General features: G+C 47.1%; 1 protein-coding gene across 1 annotated transcript in view; it reads right to left on the bottom strand.

The window, feature by feature from the left end:
* Nucleotides 1-2,778: 2,778 nt before the first annotated feature.
* Nucleotides 2,779-17,790, bottom strand: part of NOD2 (nucleotide binding oligomerization domain containing 2) — a 33,357-nt gene continuing 18,345 nt past the window's right edge. The window contains exons 5-12 of the mRNA XM_063111524.1: nt 14,032-14,115; nt 13,727-13,810; nt 11,484-11,567; nt 9,462-9,545; nt 8,889-8,972; nt 6,706-6,789; nt 4,345-4,428; nt 2,779-2,880 (exon numbers count right to left, since the gene is read on the bottom strand). Of these exons, the coding sequence (XP_062967594.1) occupies nt 2,808-2,880; nt 4,345-4,428; nt 6,706-6,789; nt 8,889-8,972; nt 9,462-9,545; nt 11,484-11,567; nt 13,727-13,810; nt 14,032-14,115 (661 nt within the window). The 3' untranslated portion in view covers nt 2,779-2,807. The remainder of the gene's footprint in view (nt 2,881-4,344; nt 4,429-6,705; nt 6,790-8,888; nt 8,973-9,461; nt 9,546-11,483; nt 11,568-13,726; nt 13,811-14,031; nt 14,116-17,790) is intronic.

The raw sequence follows: 17,790 nt of genomic DNA on the forward strand, positions 1-17,790 counted from the left end.
CTAATGACACCCTCCCCTTTGCTTGCTTCAAACATACTGTATTAGTTTCCTATGGCTGCTACCAGGAACTTGGTAGCTTGAAACGACAGTATTCTCTTACACTTCTGGAGGCCAGAAGTCCAAAATGGGCTGGAACTAAGGCAAGCAAGAAAGGCTACGATCCCTCCAGATATTCTAGGAAAGAATCTGTTTCCTTGCCTTTTCCAGCTTCTAGAAATGCATTCCTTGGTCATGGCCCCTCTGTCACCTTCAAAGCCAGTAGCGTAGCCTCTTACTTCGGTGGTCACCTTGCATTCTTCTCCTCTGTCAAATCTTCCTTTGTCTTACTCTTGTAAGGATGCTTGTGATTGCATTTAGGGCCTACCCAGGTAATCCAGGATAAGCTCCCTATCTCAAGATCCTTAACTTAATCATATCTGCAAAGTCCCTTTTACCATGTAAGGTAACATTCACAGGTCCCAGGGATTAGGACCTGCATATCTTTGGGCGTCATTATTCAGCCTGCCATACACACCAAGCTCTTTCCCACCATAGGGGTCTTTGTACACCTCGTTCCCTGTGACCAGAATGCTCCCTGCTTCCCCCTAGCTCTTCACATGGCCAGTCTCTTCTCATTCATGGGGACACAGTTTACCTGGCACCTCCTCAGATAACCTGTTTCAGTCCAACCCCTCAACAGTTTGAAGAAGGTTCCCTCTATCTTGTACCTTTGTTTATTTCATTCTTAGTACTTACTGCCATGGACTTTATTTTCTATATTTTTCACTTTACTTGTTTTCTCCCTGCCATCTCCTTCTACCCTCACCTAAGTGCCTTGAGGATAGGGCGCATGTCTGTTTTGTACATCCATGGATCGTCCTATCATAATTGGTTCATAAATCATTACTGAATGAACTTAAGGAAAATGAATTTACAACCCAACATGGTGCTATGCAAATGGGGTGCTGCATTTACTCCTCAGAGAAAGCAAACCCATCTCCACCTTCCTCCTAATCTTCTAGAGCAGAAACAATGTTCTGGGCAGAACAGAGCATCAGCAACAGAGACCCCACAGGCCAGCTAACACGCAGGAGCCCTGGGAGATGCCACAGCACTTAGCGAGCCAGACACACACAAAACCTTCCCAGCAAGTGGGATGTCACCTTGGTGAGCAGCCACCTGAGCCCTTGCTCATTAGATGCAACTAAGAATTATTTCAACACAGGTCCTGCATGGGAAGCTATGCACAAAGGAGAGCTGCATGCAAATCTTCTCCAACCTTCTCCTGTTAAAGACTCTGGAGCCACTTTGAGAGAACTGAAGGAGGCCCAGGGGCCTTTTCACATTTGCTGCAGCCTTTCAGCCTGGGCACCATGAGGCTCCTGCACAGCTTAAAACTTCACGCTGGGTTAGACTTTTGTAAGCCAAAGCCAATGTGTTTTGATGGCCAGGCTATTTCTAAAAATTGCTTTTGCCTTATGCAATAAATTATCTGGTTAAAAACATCATTTCCCCCCTTTCAAATAGAAAAATGTGCTCTAAAATTTGACAAGTTTTAAAAATATTTAAAAATGTTTAGTCACAATGAAGATAGCCTTGGTGACTCAATAGTTTTCTCCTCTGTGATTATTTACAGCATAAAGTTCATGGTCATGTTTTCTATAAAAGTATAAACTTGGGAGACTAACACAAAGTAGTTTATAAATATTAACCAATTTTCACACATAACAATGTTTAAAATAATAACATTTGCACAGCATCTGACAATTTACAAAGGCTTCAACATGCATCATTTTGAAAAATCCAGGAAGACTTTTCTTAGAAGGAAGGGCCTGATTTTGCCCCTGTAAACTTTCAGTCCATAACTATATATCCTAAAGCATTCTGGCACAAATAAAATGAAACTATCTCTTATGGATATATTTCAGAAGTCTGTTGTCAGAGTTCAATTCACAGGCATAAACCTGAAGCCTAGTGGGGCCGTTTGAAATTCTGGCCCAGATTAATTTTAAAAAGCTGCATTTGGAGCTTTTTTTAAGTGAACTGTTTCCAAAGGCTTGACTGAATAGTAACTGATTTCACCAGAAATAAAAGTCCACGTGTGATCCCAGCTGGAGTGTGGTCATACTTTTCTTGCAAATCTAGAATGTCTTGGGGAACAAACAACTGTCACGTGTCCCCTCCCAACAATGTCTTAAGCACCAGAAAGGAGAGCAGAGTCAATAGTAGCCCTTTCCACCCTAGGTGCTGGGGTTGGGAGTGCTATAAGTGAAGTATCGAAGCTGAGAACACTCATATTTCACATCTCAACCTCAGAGGAAGTACCATGTGCAGGGTCCAGGGTGAGTGGAGAAACCTGAGGTGGGGAATGGTCTGGAGGGATGACTTGTGAGTTGAGACATGGTGGAAAGTTGCTTCTTGAATACTCCTCTTCATGAGAGGAGGGGGAGGGGTCTTCCATGTAGGTCCAGGTCTCTACACCAACAGACACTCGGTGAACATCCCACTGACCCACATCAGAACCCTGGAGGATCAGCTGGAGGCCAGCCCCATACTATGGAGGAGGGGCTGCCCCTCTTGTGGGTCCCATGGATTGAATCTGGGAAGAAGTCATGGCAAAATAGCTTGGGAAAAGTCTACTCTGCAAGGCACTGATGCTCCTTCCTCTGCCAGAATGAAGGGGATCTATTGTACTCCCAGAAAATGAATTCAGCCCTGTGCAGGACAGAGCTCAAACTGAATAGGCTGCTGCCAGATGAAATTCAGCTTCTGGGGTCCAAACCCACAACTTGCTCACAAACAAACAGATGAACGTCAGCCCGGATACATCAAAGCAAGAGTCTGGTATCCCTCTGGCTGAGCTTCTCGATCTCCTCTAGAGAGAAAGTGTTCCCTCGGAGCCTAAGGGAGATAAAGTGAAGAGAGATCTGAGTGAGACAAAATTAGAGCCGTGCTTTCCAATGGAAGCTGCCACTTTTTAAACCCCTGCCTGTGACGGGATGACCCTATGGCTCAGCTGTGGGGCTCACTCCCAGGAGGAAAGTCTGTGCTGTTTTTACCCTCTGTCATCCAGGGAAGCTCATGAATCATTCTGCCTGATGAACAAGCCTCCATGACTCTGCAGAGAGAGAGCCCACAACACTGGACCCAGCCAGCCACATGCTCCCTAAGGCCGAGAATTCTTTTTAAAGCAACAACAGAATCTGTTAAGAACGCAATGAGCAAGTCCTAATGCCTTCTCAAGCTCCATCAACAGGCAGCAAATAACATCAGAACCCTTAAAATATCAACCTGATGCTGGCTTGCTCCCCAGACACAGAATGTGACATTTCTTAGGACTGTGCAATGGTTTCAAACAGAAACGAAAACCCACACCCTATACAAGCCCTGATGATCTCACAGGCTACTGGAATTACACAGTCATACAGAAAGAAAAATCTCTCCATCACAGGACAATTTTCAGAAGTTTTCGTTCTTAAATTCAGCATTTGATATCTATATTTGCTGCTGCCTTGGCATTCTTCTGAGAGAGAGACAAGGTCTGCATATTAAAAGTGGGGTCAAGCTTACAGGGATGAGGAGTTAAAGGTGCCTGGTCTAAGACAATGGGCTTGGAGGGTCTGCACTCAGCCAACGTGGGTTTGCCCATCTGAGAAGGGTCAGCCCTTCCTCTCTTCAGGTTAATTACTGGCATTGTGAATGAGGTCCAGGGTTGCCAGCTCTTTTAAAATATAAAAATATAAGTTTTTATAGGAAATCTCCTAGTTTTTAAATATTGGTATCTAGCCCAATGCCTGAAACACATATAGTAACACTCACTCATAGCATGTTAGACCAGGGGAAACCTTTCTACTTATTATCTGAGTGAGAAATAGATCCCTGGAAACAGGGACAAATCTTTGAAGTTGTGGCTTGATGCCTTTTTCAAATACATGAACAACTACAGCTTTGAATTATATAGATTCAGATATGCTGTGCAACAGTTCCCACCTGTATAACATCCATCCACAACTGCAGAGGGTCTGATACAACATCCTTGACCTGTGAAGGTGGATGTAATGCCCAGGAAGGCAGGAGCTGAGTCCTTTTCTCTTGTTTTCATACTTCAACCATACCTCCCATTCCTACCCTATTGCTTAGAATGGAGATGTTTCTGAATAAATAGTCATGATTTAAAAATGAAAGCATCAGTCTCTGCTTAGGTGAAATCCTCTTGGCCAGAGAACTAGATCCAATGCAGAATGACACAATGTCAGAGTCAGAAGGGATCTTCAAAATTCTTTTGTTCCTCTCTCCCCTCACCCCATTTTACAGATAGGAAAACTGAGGCTCAGAGAGGTAAATAGGCCCGCCCACAGGCCTTACCAGACTTCCAGGATGGTGTCATTCCTTTCAAGGGCCTGCAGGAGGGCTTCTGCCCCCAGGTAGGTGACGCAGTTGTTGGACAGCCTGGAGAAGAAGACGGAAGGGTGAGCTTCAAGGATGCTTGGTGTTCCTCTTAAGCCTGTCCAGTTAAAGCCAGCTCACTGACAGTCACCTGCCCTGTAGATATGTCGCTTTCCTGAGATTCCCAATGAGCTCATCAACAAAGCCCCAGTGCCTTATGTGATATGCACCCCTCTCTGTTCCATTCACCGATTAGTTTATCTAGTTAAGCAGTGCCATCTAATAAGGCTGGTGACAAGGGAGCATGGGACAACCTCCATCATCATTGCCTGTCATCTGTTGGGGTCAAGTGGGATAAGTCTGTGACAATGAGGGAAGAACAAATGGCCACACCCACATCTGGTCAATAAGGGACTAGATATTGCCAAAGGCCCCCCCGTGTACAAAGCTGGCATTCAGCTGGGACAAATCCAAGCTTCACCCTGGCCACCCAGCCCACTTCTAGCCAAGTGATGAGTGAAAGTGTTTTCCCCAAGCATTTGGTAACTTCCTAGCCTCTGCAAAGCAACACAAACAAACATCACCAGAGTAGATAGAAGTCTGGCCACAAAGCTGACACTATCACAGAGGCAAGCTGTCTGCCTGTCTCCACCACATTTGCCAGGGCAGATGCCACCTTTCTCTAGCAAAAGGAGCCAACTGATGGTGCCCTGAAGCTCTATGAAATGAGACCATTGGCACCAGCTTCGGAGAGCACCAACACAAGTCTGTGATGGTTGCTAGGTGGGCTCCTGCTCACATCCACCACCTCTCTCCTTGTACAAGTCCCTGGCCACTGAGTCCACCACCAGAGGAAGCCACAGACACCCCCACCCCCATCACCTCTGCACCCTCTGCTGCTGCCCAGTTCTCCAGTTGCTACACTGGCAGGATCTTTCACCAGGAGTCTCTGCTGCCCTCAGCCTAATCCAAGCCCCCTCCAACTCCTCCCTGGAGGACTGCAAGAGCCTCCTGACTGGTCTCCCTGCCTCCGTCTTACCCCTCTTCCATCCCTTCTGCACAAAGCAGCAAGAATGATCCTTTCATCACGTAGATCAGATCACATTACGGCCCTGATCAAAATGCTCCACAGTCTTCCCAAAGCCCCTAGAGTAAAACCCCAAATCTTTCCCATGGCTCTGAGGCCTGTGTGGCCTGCTTCCCCACCCCTTCCCCACCCCACTCCTCCTGCACATTCCAACTGCACAGTTCTGTTCTCAACACCACCAAACCCAGTCCTGCCTTAGGGCCTTTGCACTTGTCATTCCTCCCCCTGGAATGTGCTTCCCTGAGACCTCAGCATGGAAGGCGCCTTCTTGTTGGTCAGGTTTCAACTCAAATGCCACCTTCTCAGAGAGGCTTTGCCCAAGCAGCAGCAACTCCACCCTCTCCCTGTCACATCTTCCTCATGGACCAGAAATGATCCATTTGTTTGTTTGTTTGCTCATGATCTGTCTACCCCCGTGGAAATAAGCTCTGGGGACAGGGGCTGCTCGGTTCTTTCTACCACTCTATCCTCAGTGCCTCGAATAGTGCCTGGCACAGAGTGGGTGCGCGAGAAATATTTCCTGTATGAATACACACAACGGTGAAGTATGCATAAATGAATCTGTGACAACATGCCAAATGAATGAATGCATGCACACATGAATAAATGCAAGCACGCATGGCCGCCTAACACAAGAGAAACCACTGGAGGTGACCATCCAAATAGCCATACTTCTTGGGCCAAGGATGTCCCTGGAGAGGGGAGGGACATTTCCTGTAATCCACATAGCAGATGCTGTTGGCAACCTGCCCATCCATGCTCCCTTGGCTTTCACCTCCAACTCTGAGGGCTGCTTGCTAGAAAGACCTGCCACTCTCTGCCTGGGTTCTCCTGACCCCAAGAATGTGTTCAGCCATGTGGGAGAAGCTAGAAGTGCAGGAGAATTAATCTCCCCACAAGCATACCTAAACATATGAAGGACAGGCAGGTGATGGATGAAATCCCCTTCCTTGTCCCCTGGTTGGGTAGGTGACCAAGTGTGTTCTACACTGGCTCCTGAAGTGCCCTGCAGTATTGAGCTCCTTCCCTTCCCTTCACCATCTCACTTCACTACTCTCTCCCCAGTGTGTGCTGGGATCACCTCCCAAGTAAACACCTTGCACTGGAATCCTTCTCTATCCAGACCAACATGAGCTACGAGGCTGCCTCGTGTGAGTGACCCAGGCTGGGAAGCTGCCCAGATCTGTGATTTAGAAACGCCCTTTCCCATGGCCAGTCATTATTGTCCAGGCTCCTGCATATGGGTTCCTTACTTGAGGACTTTCAGACTTGAATTTCTCTTCAGTCCTTTCGCAAGAGAACACACACCTTCATCCTGCAGATGGTTCTCCTCCAAGCTGGCAAGAACAAGAGAGAAAATCCAGCTGATATGATGACATTTATTACGGGAGATGATGTCAATAAAGATTAACCCATATGTCCCTCATTTAGAAAATCCAGCATCTGGAACTCCAAATTTATGGATAAAGTAAGAATAGGCAAAGTAGGGAATGAGGACTCTCAATTCCAGGAACAGCCTTCCAAGAGATTTCACTGCAAGGCTCTTCTACATAGTAAGTTCCCTCATGCCCCAGCTACCCAGGACCCACTTTCCCTTTCTTCCTTATTAATGGAAGCCTCATTTTGTTTGGGGCAGCCTTGTGCTTGGTTAAAAAAACTACACTTCCCACTCTCTACTGCAGCCAGTTTGTCATGTGACACACACTTGGCCCTTGATACATAAGAGGAGGTTGACAGGTGGGGCTTCCTGGAATGCTTTTTAAAGGGGAGAGACCCAGATGGCCTGTGCCTTTCACCCCTGGGGTGCACAGACTGAACCCTGGAATGCAGAAGAGTGCTGTAGGAGGAGCAGCCATCTTGTGACCATGAGGCAACAGGAGGACGAAGCCACAGGTTGAGGATGATGGAACAGAAATAGAAAGAGACAGGGTGGAGACCCCTGCTGGCCTCTGGTAGCCACTGCACCAGCCCTACCTGCCTACCTCCAGACTGCCTGTACATGAAAAAACAAACCCTTTACTGGGTTAAGCCTCTGTAGATGGAGGTTTTCCATCACTTACAGCCTAAGGTAGTGTTATATTAAACTAAATTTGGCCTAAAGCTGCCTCAGTACCCTATGTAGCAGACTGCAACCTAACTTACTATGTAAACAAACTGCAACCTAACAAGGAATATATTCTTGTAACAAATAGCTGAACCTCAGCCAATCACAGCAGCCAGGCTTCAGCCAATCACAGGCTGCCAACTGATCAGACCAGGTCAATATAAGACAAATGCATCATTATGCCATGCCCTATTGGGCACGTTTAGCCTTATTTAGGCAAAACACCCAGCTGTAACCAATCAGGCTGTTTCTGTATTCCCTCTTTCTACAAATACTGCCTCCCCAGTTGCTGGGTAGAGTTCTCTGAATCTCTTCGGGTTCTGACTGCTGCCCTATTCATGAATCATTCTTTGCTCAAATAAAGTCTTCTAAATTTAATGTCTAAAGTACTTTTTTAACAGTAGCCATAACTGATACACTCAAAGTGAGGTGCTCCTTTGTACGGAGAAGTTCCAAGTGACAAAATCCAATCAGGATATAATCAATGGTGCTTTGGCAGAGCTAGTGAGCACTGCCAGCAGCCAACGCCCATCCACGATATCTGTTTTTTGGCAATACCCATATGTTTCAGTGCCATTCTGCTTCCTGGAAAAATTAAACATTCAGCATTTTATCTCCCTAATATAATCTGATACAGCCCAGAACATGACAGAAGACTATACTAGTGACATCTAAAGAATGGAAAACTTGGAATCAGCTTCAGGTCAACAGTATAAGCACAATTCATGGTTCATCTCTCAACTACCCCAAACTGACTCTAATACCCAGTGTTCTTAGGAACTCAAATTCATTTGCAATAACAAAATGTTATTAGTAATTGTAGTCACAGTACTAGTAGCAGCTGTAGTAGTAGAAGCAGCAGCAGCAACAGCAGTAGTGACCCAGCTATCATTATAATTTAAGATTTTTGGAGTGCTTACACATATGCCAAGCACTATATTAAGCTCTTCACAGGAATTACCTTATTTAATTCTTACAAAAATCTTTTATAGTTGGAAGCATTCTTACCCTCACTCTGTGGGTGAGAAACCTGAAATTCAGAGATTGTTATTTAACTTGCCTGGGATCAACAGCCTGCTTGATTCCACAGTCTATGCTCTTAACCATTATGCCACACGGAGGCAATAAACAAACCAGAAAACCAATGACTATAACTAAACAAAAAGAACTAGCACCTATATACCAGGCTCTATAAGCTTCATACCACTCAGTACATGTAAAGACAGACACGATCAATCATCTACCTTTGTCTTATCTAAGCAGCTATTCCCAATGAGGCCAGGGAAAAGGCCATTATCTGCCTCCCCAGAGCAGGGAGTCCCCCAAACTCACCAAAGTTCTTCTAGTGTCACGTTCTTTTCCAACATCAGTGCTAAGGCTTGGGCACCCACACTGCCAATGTTGTTCCCCACCAGGCTGGACAGAATCATAGAACAAAAACGTGTCAAAGCAGGAAAGGACCTCAGAGATAAGCCAACCTATGAAGGGCAAAATGCATGGCACACATAGCCCAACTCTCCTAATCTGCTCCTTTTCAGACATCACTAATTGATTATAGAGTTCTTTAAGCCCAGGAGCAGCCTTAGAATCTTTCCCAACATGTTGCACTGGGAAGAAACCACCAATGGATTGGAGTTGGTCCTTAAGAAAAAATGGTACCCGATCCAGCCCAAGATCTTTGATTTACAGATAGAGAATCAACTCCAAGAAGGTAAGGGACATCTTCAAAGTCACCTAGAAAGACTCAAGTGCTCTGACTCCAAATACAATGGTCTTTCCTTCTCACCCTACTGCCTAAAATAGGGGTAGAAATGAAGTTCAAAGACCTTCAAAAACTGGCCCAAGCTCCTCTATATTCACCTGGCTTCCCCCCATGACAACTTCAGAACAGACGTTGAAGCTTACCTGAGCCACTTCAAGCTCTGGTGATCACCCAAGGCTTCTGCCAGGGCCTGGGCCCCCTTGTCACCCACTCTGTTGCCCCAGAACCTACAAAGGCCAACAGAATCAACAGATAGTGAGTACTTGCTATGTGTTGTAGACATGTGCTGACAGTGCTCCTCTCCACGGCCCCAGAGGGGCAGGACCACCCAATTCCAGAGAGGTCTCATTGGGGCACCTCAATCCCAGAAAAGTGGGACTGCCTCCATCTTTTTGGTGGGATAACCAAACCAAGCCATTTTTCAGTGGCTCTAAATTACACACTTAAAGAATAGCACAGATGCACCCAGCCCATACCATCAGGGATGAGGGAACTCACTCTCAATAGCAATTCACATGGTTGTGACATTTTTCCTGACATTTAGTTCAGATCTGCTTCCAGGTAACTAACTACCACCCACAGTCTGTAACTGTCCTCTGGGACCATCCAGAACAAAACCAACTCTTCTTCCACAAGCCAGATCTTTATCTCTTGTTCCTTGTTAACATTCCCAATTCCTTCATGGTATCTAACTCTTTCACCTTCTGTGGTCTCCTCTGATTCACTGTAGTTTAAAAACATCCCTTTACAAAAGGTGGAGCCCAGCTCATACCTTCTGACCTGACTATTGTTCATATGGGGACTTTCCCTGGACATGTATGTGCACAAGTGAGCAAAGATAGCTGAACTAGGATGCTCTCTGCACTTTCATTTATTAGGTAAATATTTATTGAGCTCTGACCATGTGCCAACACTGCTTTGTGCTTGAGGATATGGCACTGTATTAGCAAAAAAAAAAAAAAACCCTGGAAACAACCTAAGTGTGCATAAACAGGTGAACAGTTAGATTATATACACCCATGCATTGAAATACTATGCAGCTCTTCTTTAAAAAATGAGGTCATAGTGATCTGAAAAGATGCCTATAATATATAGTGAAGCAAAAAAAAAAAATGCAGCTTACAAAACAGTTTATATTATACAGTAGTGTTTGGGGGTTTTAGTACAGAAGGTGCCTTAATAAATATATGTTGAAAGGGAACTAAACACCCCCAGATGTGGCAGATGTGACCTCAAGCAGAAGAAAGCTCAGTGGGGCTGTGATCTCCTTTGTTCTAGACTCTGTTGCTACTAATGCAACTTGAAAATGGTGCTGATTTCTGGAGCAACATAGTCCCATTCCTGGCTCAAACTGAGCTTGCGAGCAACTTATCTATCTGTGTAATGGGTTAGAACACCAGGGCCCTGGGGTTAATTCTCTGTTCCTAGAGTCCTGGGTTCTAAAACCCCAGTTATTGTCAAGTGGACCCCAGTTCACACCAGTGCATGACAGGACAGAAAAGGGACTGCGGGGGATGGATGCAACCCTGGGGGACAGTTGCTGTGCCCAGCAAACAGAGAAAGCCCCCTCTGGGGCCGTGTGGTCTGGGGCTGTGTGGTCTATGGGACTCCTCTCCTCTCCTCCCCTGTCATGGCCCTACAGTAAACAAGAGCCCTGAAGGACCTGGGACAGCCTCTCCCATCCTGGGTCCATTCTCACTCTCCCCATTTTTTCTCTTTCCTAGGTCAGGGGCTCTCACTCCTGGCTGCATGTCCCTGGGGAGCTTTTTTAAATTACTGCTACCTGGGCCCCACACCTAGATATTTTCATTTCATTAGTGTGAGATGGGGCCCAGGCAATGGTGTTCTTTAGAAGTTCCCAAGTGGTTTCAATGTGCAGTCAAAGCACAGCTCTAAGCACCCCAAGAACTAGCCCGAAGCTTCCTGTCACCAGCTTGAGGTCACTGTCCTCCCCCAACCCTGACATCCTTAACTTCCTGTTTACCAGGTAAGAGAGCAAACTCAGGAGGCAGCCAAGGGCCACCCACTCTCTCCCTGACTCGCCCTCCCCACTGGAGCCTGGGCTACCTCTGGAGCCTTCTGGCTGAAGAGTTTCACCTGCCCCCAAATTCTCAAAAGCCCCGAACCTGTCCATGCAGGGCCCTGTGCCCTGGAATCCAACCTACCCCAAGAACTGCAGGGAGGTATTGCCTCGGAGCCCCTGGGCAAGCACCTGGGCTCCCACCGCGGTGATGTGGTTATTCCCCAGCCTGGAAGGGAAGACAGAGGAGGCTGAGAGAGCACAGCAGAGGGCAGGGGACTGTCAGCACCACTGGGCAGGGAAGAAAGCTTTGAGGACCCCTCCCAGGGTGGAGCAGCTGCAGTATATGCTGTTCTTGCTGGGTCAAACTTACTCAATGGCTATGGCAACTTCATTTTCCACCAGCAAAGAGGGGAGGGGGGCTGTTTTGCAAAGCTGTGTGACAGGTAGGGAAGGAGCCACAATAGGCAGCTGTCCTGGGAGGTGGTTTCCCCAGGGGAGCGAGGGTGACTCACTGTCACACATTTCCCTCAGCCTCAGCCACCCTCTAGACCTTCCCAGCACAGCTACCTGCTGCAGCTAGCAGTCACCTGTTCTACAGAACCTGGGGCAGGCCCAGGCAGCTGGGAGAGAGGAGGGAATGCCACTGAGTCTTGGAGGTGGGGGTTGAGGGGCCCCAAGGCTTGCGGGAAAGAGGGAGGGTCCCAGCAAGGAAAGGCTCTAGCACCAGCCAAATCCAGACACTGCAGAGAATTTCAGAAAAGTCCCCAGAACTCTCACCCACAACCCCAGGTTTCCTGGAATAATAATATGCTTTTGTCTTTTCAAAGAACTTTAAGGTACTCCAGTTCATGACAATCCTGAAGGGCAGGTATTATTATCCCCTTCGAGAGGGGTGTGGTGGCCATAAAAATGCACCTCTCAGATCTCCAACCTCACCTCCCTGTAGTTAACTAAGGGACTCAGCTGCTGTGCTCCAAAATCTAATGTCATGGTGTCTGCACCAAGTTCCACTTCCCACAGGAATACCCAGCCAGTGACAGAGACATGAGACACCCCTGCTAGGCGAATTTGGTTCAAGGACTCCCCAGAGCCTTGCTGAAATCTCTGAGAACTGCACAGAAGTCCAAGGTGCTTCCTCCCCACCTTCCTTCCTTCCCTCTCTCCTTCACTCAGGGCCAGCCCCCAGCTCCTTTTCCCATTTCCCTTCATATGCATTTTCCTTAATAAATTCTTGCCTGTCTAATCCCCTCTTGGAGGACTAGACTAACATAAGGATAATCTTATGTGATTTACCATGATCTTTTGGCTACTGAGTTACTACATAAAGCACTTACTATGCTGTGCCAGCTCTTTATTTACATTGACTCAATCATCACAGCAACCTATGAGGCACATATTATCCCCATTTTACAGAAGGCACAGAGACGTTGGCTGGCCCAAAGTCACACAGCTAATCAGGACTCAAATCTCAGGATTCCTAGATTCAAACCTGGGCAGTCTGTATCCAGAGCCATCTGCTCTCAACAACAATGATGTACTGGCTGCAAACCCAGGCCTCCGATTCTGAGTCTGGCACCCTTCTGCTACCCACAACCCTTCCTGGGGAGATGGGCCAGCCCAGGTCTGGCCACAGCCTCTTCAGGTTTGTGAGTCTGGGGGAGAAAGTGGTGGTAGCAGAGTCCTTTGTACAAACTGGCACTTGTAGCCTTGGTTTCAGCATCCCTGGCTGAGACTGAGCTTCGTGGCCAACAATTTTAAAATGGCAGCTCCCATCACCAAACGCAGCTCAGCAGGTAGAAAGAATGAATAGAAGCAGTTCTTCACTTTGTCTTCTTTTACTGCCTGGCAAATTACAAGAGGCAAGAATATCTGAGAGAAAGAGAGAGAGAGAGAGAGAGAGGGAGGGAGGGAGGAAAGCCAGGCCAATGCAGGGACCAGCTGGAGAGGCAATTTAATGGTGTCAGGTAGGAGAGAGACTCCGGTTGGGTCTGGGACGCTCTGGAGCAACAGAAATGCAAACTTCCCAGATGGGAATGAAAACCTTACACATGCTGAGCAGTGAAAGGACCTTTTGGGAGACTGGGCAACTGGCCGCCATAGCTGGGTGGTAAGTGACTCCCCCAGCAGGACATGCTCAATGTGCATAGGGAACTCTGTAACGCCAGAGGAGCTTGTGACACTCTTAGACACAGGGAAGGAAAAGAACCTGGAAACACTTCTTCGCCCTAAGGGCTAAAGGTCAAAATGGGACACTGTCCCTGTATTCATCAGGAGGTCATGAGCCCAGTGTGGGCCAGGCCAGGGCAGAGACCAGACCAGACTAGACTGATTCAGCTAAGGGGGGAAAAAAACAGTTTCCAGGGAATAGAGAAGCGCCAGGCTCACCTCAATGCCAAGAAGTTCTGCTTGCATGCAAGGAGCTTGGCCATCGAGTATGCACAGCCGTCGGTCAATTTGTTGTTGAAAAGACTAAGTTCCGGAAGAGAGGAGACAGGGCAAGAAGACATAGTGGACAGTGAGCACCAAGCCCAGGGCTGCCCATTCCCTCCTGACAGGAGTTACCTGCACCCTCCAGTCATGCAAACATCCCCCGCCCCAGCCGCTCATTCACTCACAGCTGCCGAGGCGGGCCAGCCTGGTGGGAGACTGGAGGACCCAGGACCCAGCATCCACAGCCCAGCCTGACTTACGCTAATTTCTGCAGCTGCTCACAGTGAAGAGCATGTTCAATAAGCTTGCAGATGCCTCGGTCTGAGATGTTGTTATCTCGCAAGCTAAAAAAGACAAAATCAATAAATCTGAAAATGGAGCTGATAAGAGAAGAAAATATGTGCAAAACTCCAAAAGAGACTTTCATTCATCCCTAAAGTGCCAGCATCTGTGCTTCTGGGAAAGGATAGAGCACCCTAGCAAAGTGGAGACCCCCACCTTCTCTAGCCGGGGAGCTGAGGCGGTACACTATGGTGGGAACAGCCCAAGAAGTGGGGACCCAGAGCCCCTACTAAAGAACACTGGAATTCTTGGGAAGTCACAGATCTAATTTGAAGCACTGTTTGCATTTCTGTAAAAGGAAAATGATTATCACAGCAGCCTCACAGAAGGGTCCAACATGGAAAGGAGCTGATACACGGAAAGTTGCAACCGGAACTAGACAGGCCACCTCTGGAGGTGATTATGGTTACCACCATCAAAGTGAGCAGATGGTAGACCAGATGGATGAGAGCATCAAAAGCTTTGGAAACATGTACACAGGTTGTGGTTAGTGAGGCCTGTTCACCAGTCCTTAACCCCAGTGCCACCACTCCTACAAGCTAGACCCTGCCTAGCAAGTGCCCTCTGACACTCCTCTTGGGGCACTGTTCTCAAAAGTCACCTGATCACAAGATCATCCAAAAGCTTCCCTAAAATACAGATTCTTGGGCCCCTACCCTAGAGCTGAGGATTCCATATGTGTGAGGTGGGGCCGAAGCATCTGTATATTTGAACAACTGTGCACATGATTCTTTATCTTCAGGCAAACTTGGGAGGCCCTGACCCAATGGTTAACAGATCAGGCTGTGGTGTGCCTCAGCTGGAAGTTCTGATCCTGATCAGCCACTTACTAGCTATTTGCTGGTCCCTTCATCCATGAAAAGGAACAATAGTATTACCAACCTCACTGGGCTGTGCACATACAGCCCTATGAGCACCTGGCACATGGTAAAAGTCACCTGTAATCAAGGTTGCTAGCATTCACGGAGCATTTTAACTGCCTGGCATTGTCCTAAGCTCTTCCAATAGTAACGTTAATCCTCACAACAAGTCCATGAAGTAGATACTATTATTATATCCATTAGAGAGAAAGAAACTGAGGAACAGACAAGTGAAATGGCTTTGCCAAGGTTGCACAGCCATAAAGGATTTGAGCCTAGGCAGTCTGGCTGCAAGTCCCACCCCTAACCAACCACAACATTATACAGTTTTCTTGAGCAGCATTTGTAAAACTGAAATAGACCAGAACAGAAGAAGAGAGCAAAGTGTAGCAGAGTTAAGGGAAAGTCATTTCAGGGAGCTTTTGTTTCTATTTTACATGCTGGTGTGCCTACTCTCTCTCTCTCTCTTTGCCTCTCATTGTGGGTCATGGTTAAAAAATTTTTGAAAGCCATCATCACCCTAGGGTCAGAGAGAGAAGGGATCTAAAGAGACCTATATAGGGACACTTTGTATATGCGGTTTCATAGATGCTGAGGACTTCAGTTGGCATGGAAACACTTCAAGTGGGAGAGATACAGCTTGGTACTGTGGGAGAGACGCCTGTACGCCACCCCCCCTCCTTTGTCTTTCCCTCCCCCTCTGTTTCTCTGTCTCTGTCTCTCTGTCTCTCTCTCTGACACACACACACACACACACACACACACAGACACACACACAGACACACACACACACAGACACACACACACAGACACACACACACACTCTCTCTCTCTCTCTCTCTCTCTTTCATACAGAGGAAATGCCCACATAGCAACTTCGTGGTTGTTTCTTCCTCCACCATAGTGTTGGCAGTTTTAGTGTGTGTAGGGTAAAGAACCAACTTGGTCAAGGACTTTCGTTGCTAGTGGAAAATCAAGCTGGTTGCTGCAGACCAGTAGTTCTCACAGTGTGAGATCACGTCTATCAGAATTATCAGGGACGTTTGTTTAAAAATGTAGATTTCCTGGACCCCCAGCCCAGACTTACTGAATGGGAATTACTAGGGGAAGGCCCAGGAATCTGCATTTCAACAATCGCCTTTACACACTACAGTCTGAGCTCCATGAGCTAGACCCACACCACCCTCACCTTTCACTGAAAATAGAGACAGACCTACAGCCTCCACCTAGCCGTGCTGCACACCACAGGGCTCATGGGGACATCAGGAGAGAGGATCTATTCGAGAATTCTAGGGATGGGCTGGTCTATGAGGATCATCTAGGAGTTCCGGGACCCTTTGAGAACCTGGTAAAAACTATGGGTTCTCTACCCAGGAAAATGCCCTTGCATATTTCTATCAGGAAAATAGCTTCAACAGACCAGTCTTCAGATCCCCCAGTCAAAATATCAAGATTCTTCCTTCCTAGGGAAATAGAGTATTGTACAGGCCATCTCCCATTTATCTGGCCATATCCACTCTCCCCCTTTTCTACCGGTCTCTTGGTCCTGAGAGGCTGATGCCCATGGACTACATCAGTAGGCAGCCTGCTTTGCGTTCCTGTTGGGCTCAGCCTGTGGAAGGCATGGGCAGGAGGCAAGAGTCAGAAGAGAATAAGGGTCCAGCCTTCTTCTTCCAGATCCACGCTTCCAGGTTGCCAAAGCCAGGCAGCCTTCTGCATACCTTCCTCCCTGCTAACAAGTACTCCCTCCCCCTGCCCCTTTAGGCCTACCCCTGAACTACTACTAATACCCCCCAATTGTTACCACCCCCCAACTTCACTAACCCCCACCAACTGTCACTGACCCCAGTGCCTTGCACCATCCCTCTCTGCTCTTCCTAACTCCTGTCCACATCCTTGTAAACAGTCCCTTTATTAGACTCTCCTCAAAATACCCATTTTCAGTGTGGCCTCTGTTTCTCCCAAGACCCTGACATTATATTCACATTTATAGTTGTATTATATATTAATCGTACATAACATACATGTTACATACTAGCTATATATAACATATTATATATTATCTATCATTATGTTATAAACTTATGACCAGGGTCTCTATGTAAGAGTTAACAAAAGTAGCTGCAGTTTCTAGCAGATATCCATGTGTTCGTTCCATGAAGAAAACAGTCTTGCTGCTCTGCCTCAGAGAAGATAGGCCATCCTAACATATTCAAGGAGAGGCTTGTCCCTTGCTTGGGGTTAATGAAGGTCATCTGGGGTAACCCAAAAGCCACAAGAGGCTGTGAATAGATTTTAACATTGATCTACAACTTCTGCTTTCCCATAGGTTCCAAAGGGGGAGCAGGAATCCCCTTTCAAGGCTGGAGAGAAGTTGGGGAGCCTGTGGCATGCTGCTTGTCAGGCCTATGCACACCACCTGTCCTCGCCTGCCCCGATATGTGCAAAGAGGCACAGGGGTTCAGGGGCATAGACATTCCAAAGGTCAAAACCCCACATCTTCAGCCAGTGGCTGAAAGCAGTAGAGGGAATGCCAAGATCCTGCTTGGACATTGGGCAACCTAAGGAATAAAAGACTAGGTGAAACTCTGTAGCCACTTTCTAACTCCTGGGCCCTGAAATTCCCATCTTGTTGGGATTTTAAAGTCTCTGGTGGGGCACAAGTCATCTCTGATTTAGGGTAGTTCCTAATACAGACACGTATGACACAAAACTTTACATGTGACCTCAAGCTTTTCATGAAGCCTCTGAGGCATATCCACAGATGGATTACTTGTAGGGAGCAGAAAACTTGCAACCAGAAAGATGTGATTTGTG

The sequence above is a fragment of the Cynocephalus volans genome, chromosome 10 (assembly GCF_027409185.1).
Source record: "Cynocephalus volans isolate mCynVol1 chromosome 10, mCynVol1.pri, whole genome shotgun sequence".
NCBI classification, from domain to species: Eukaryota; Metazoa; Chordata; class Mammalia; order Dermoptera; family Cynocephalidae; genus Cynocephalus; species Cynocephalus volans.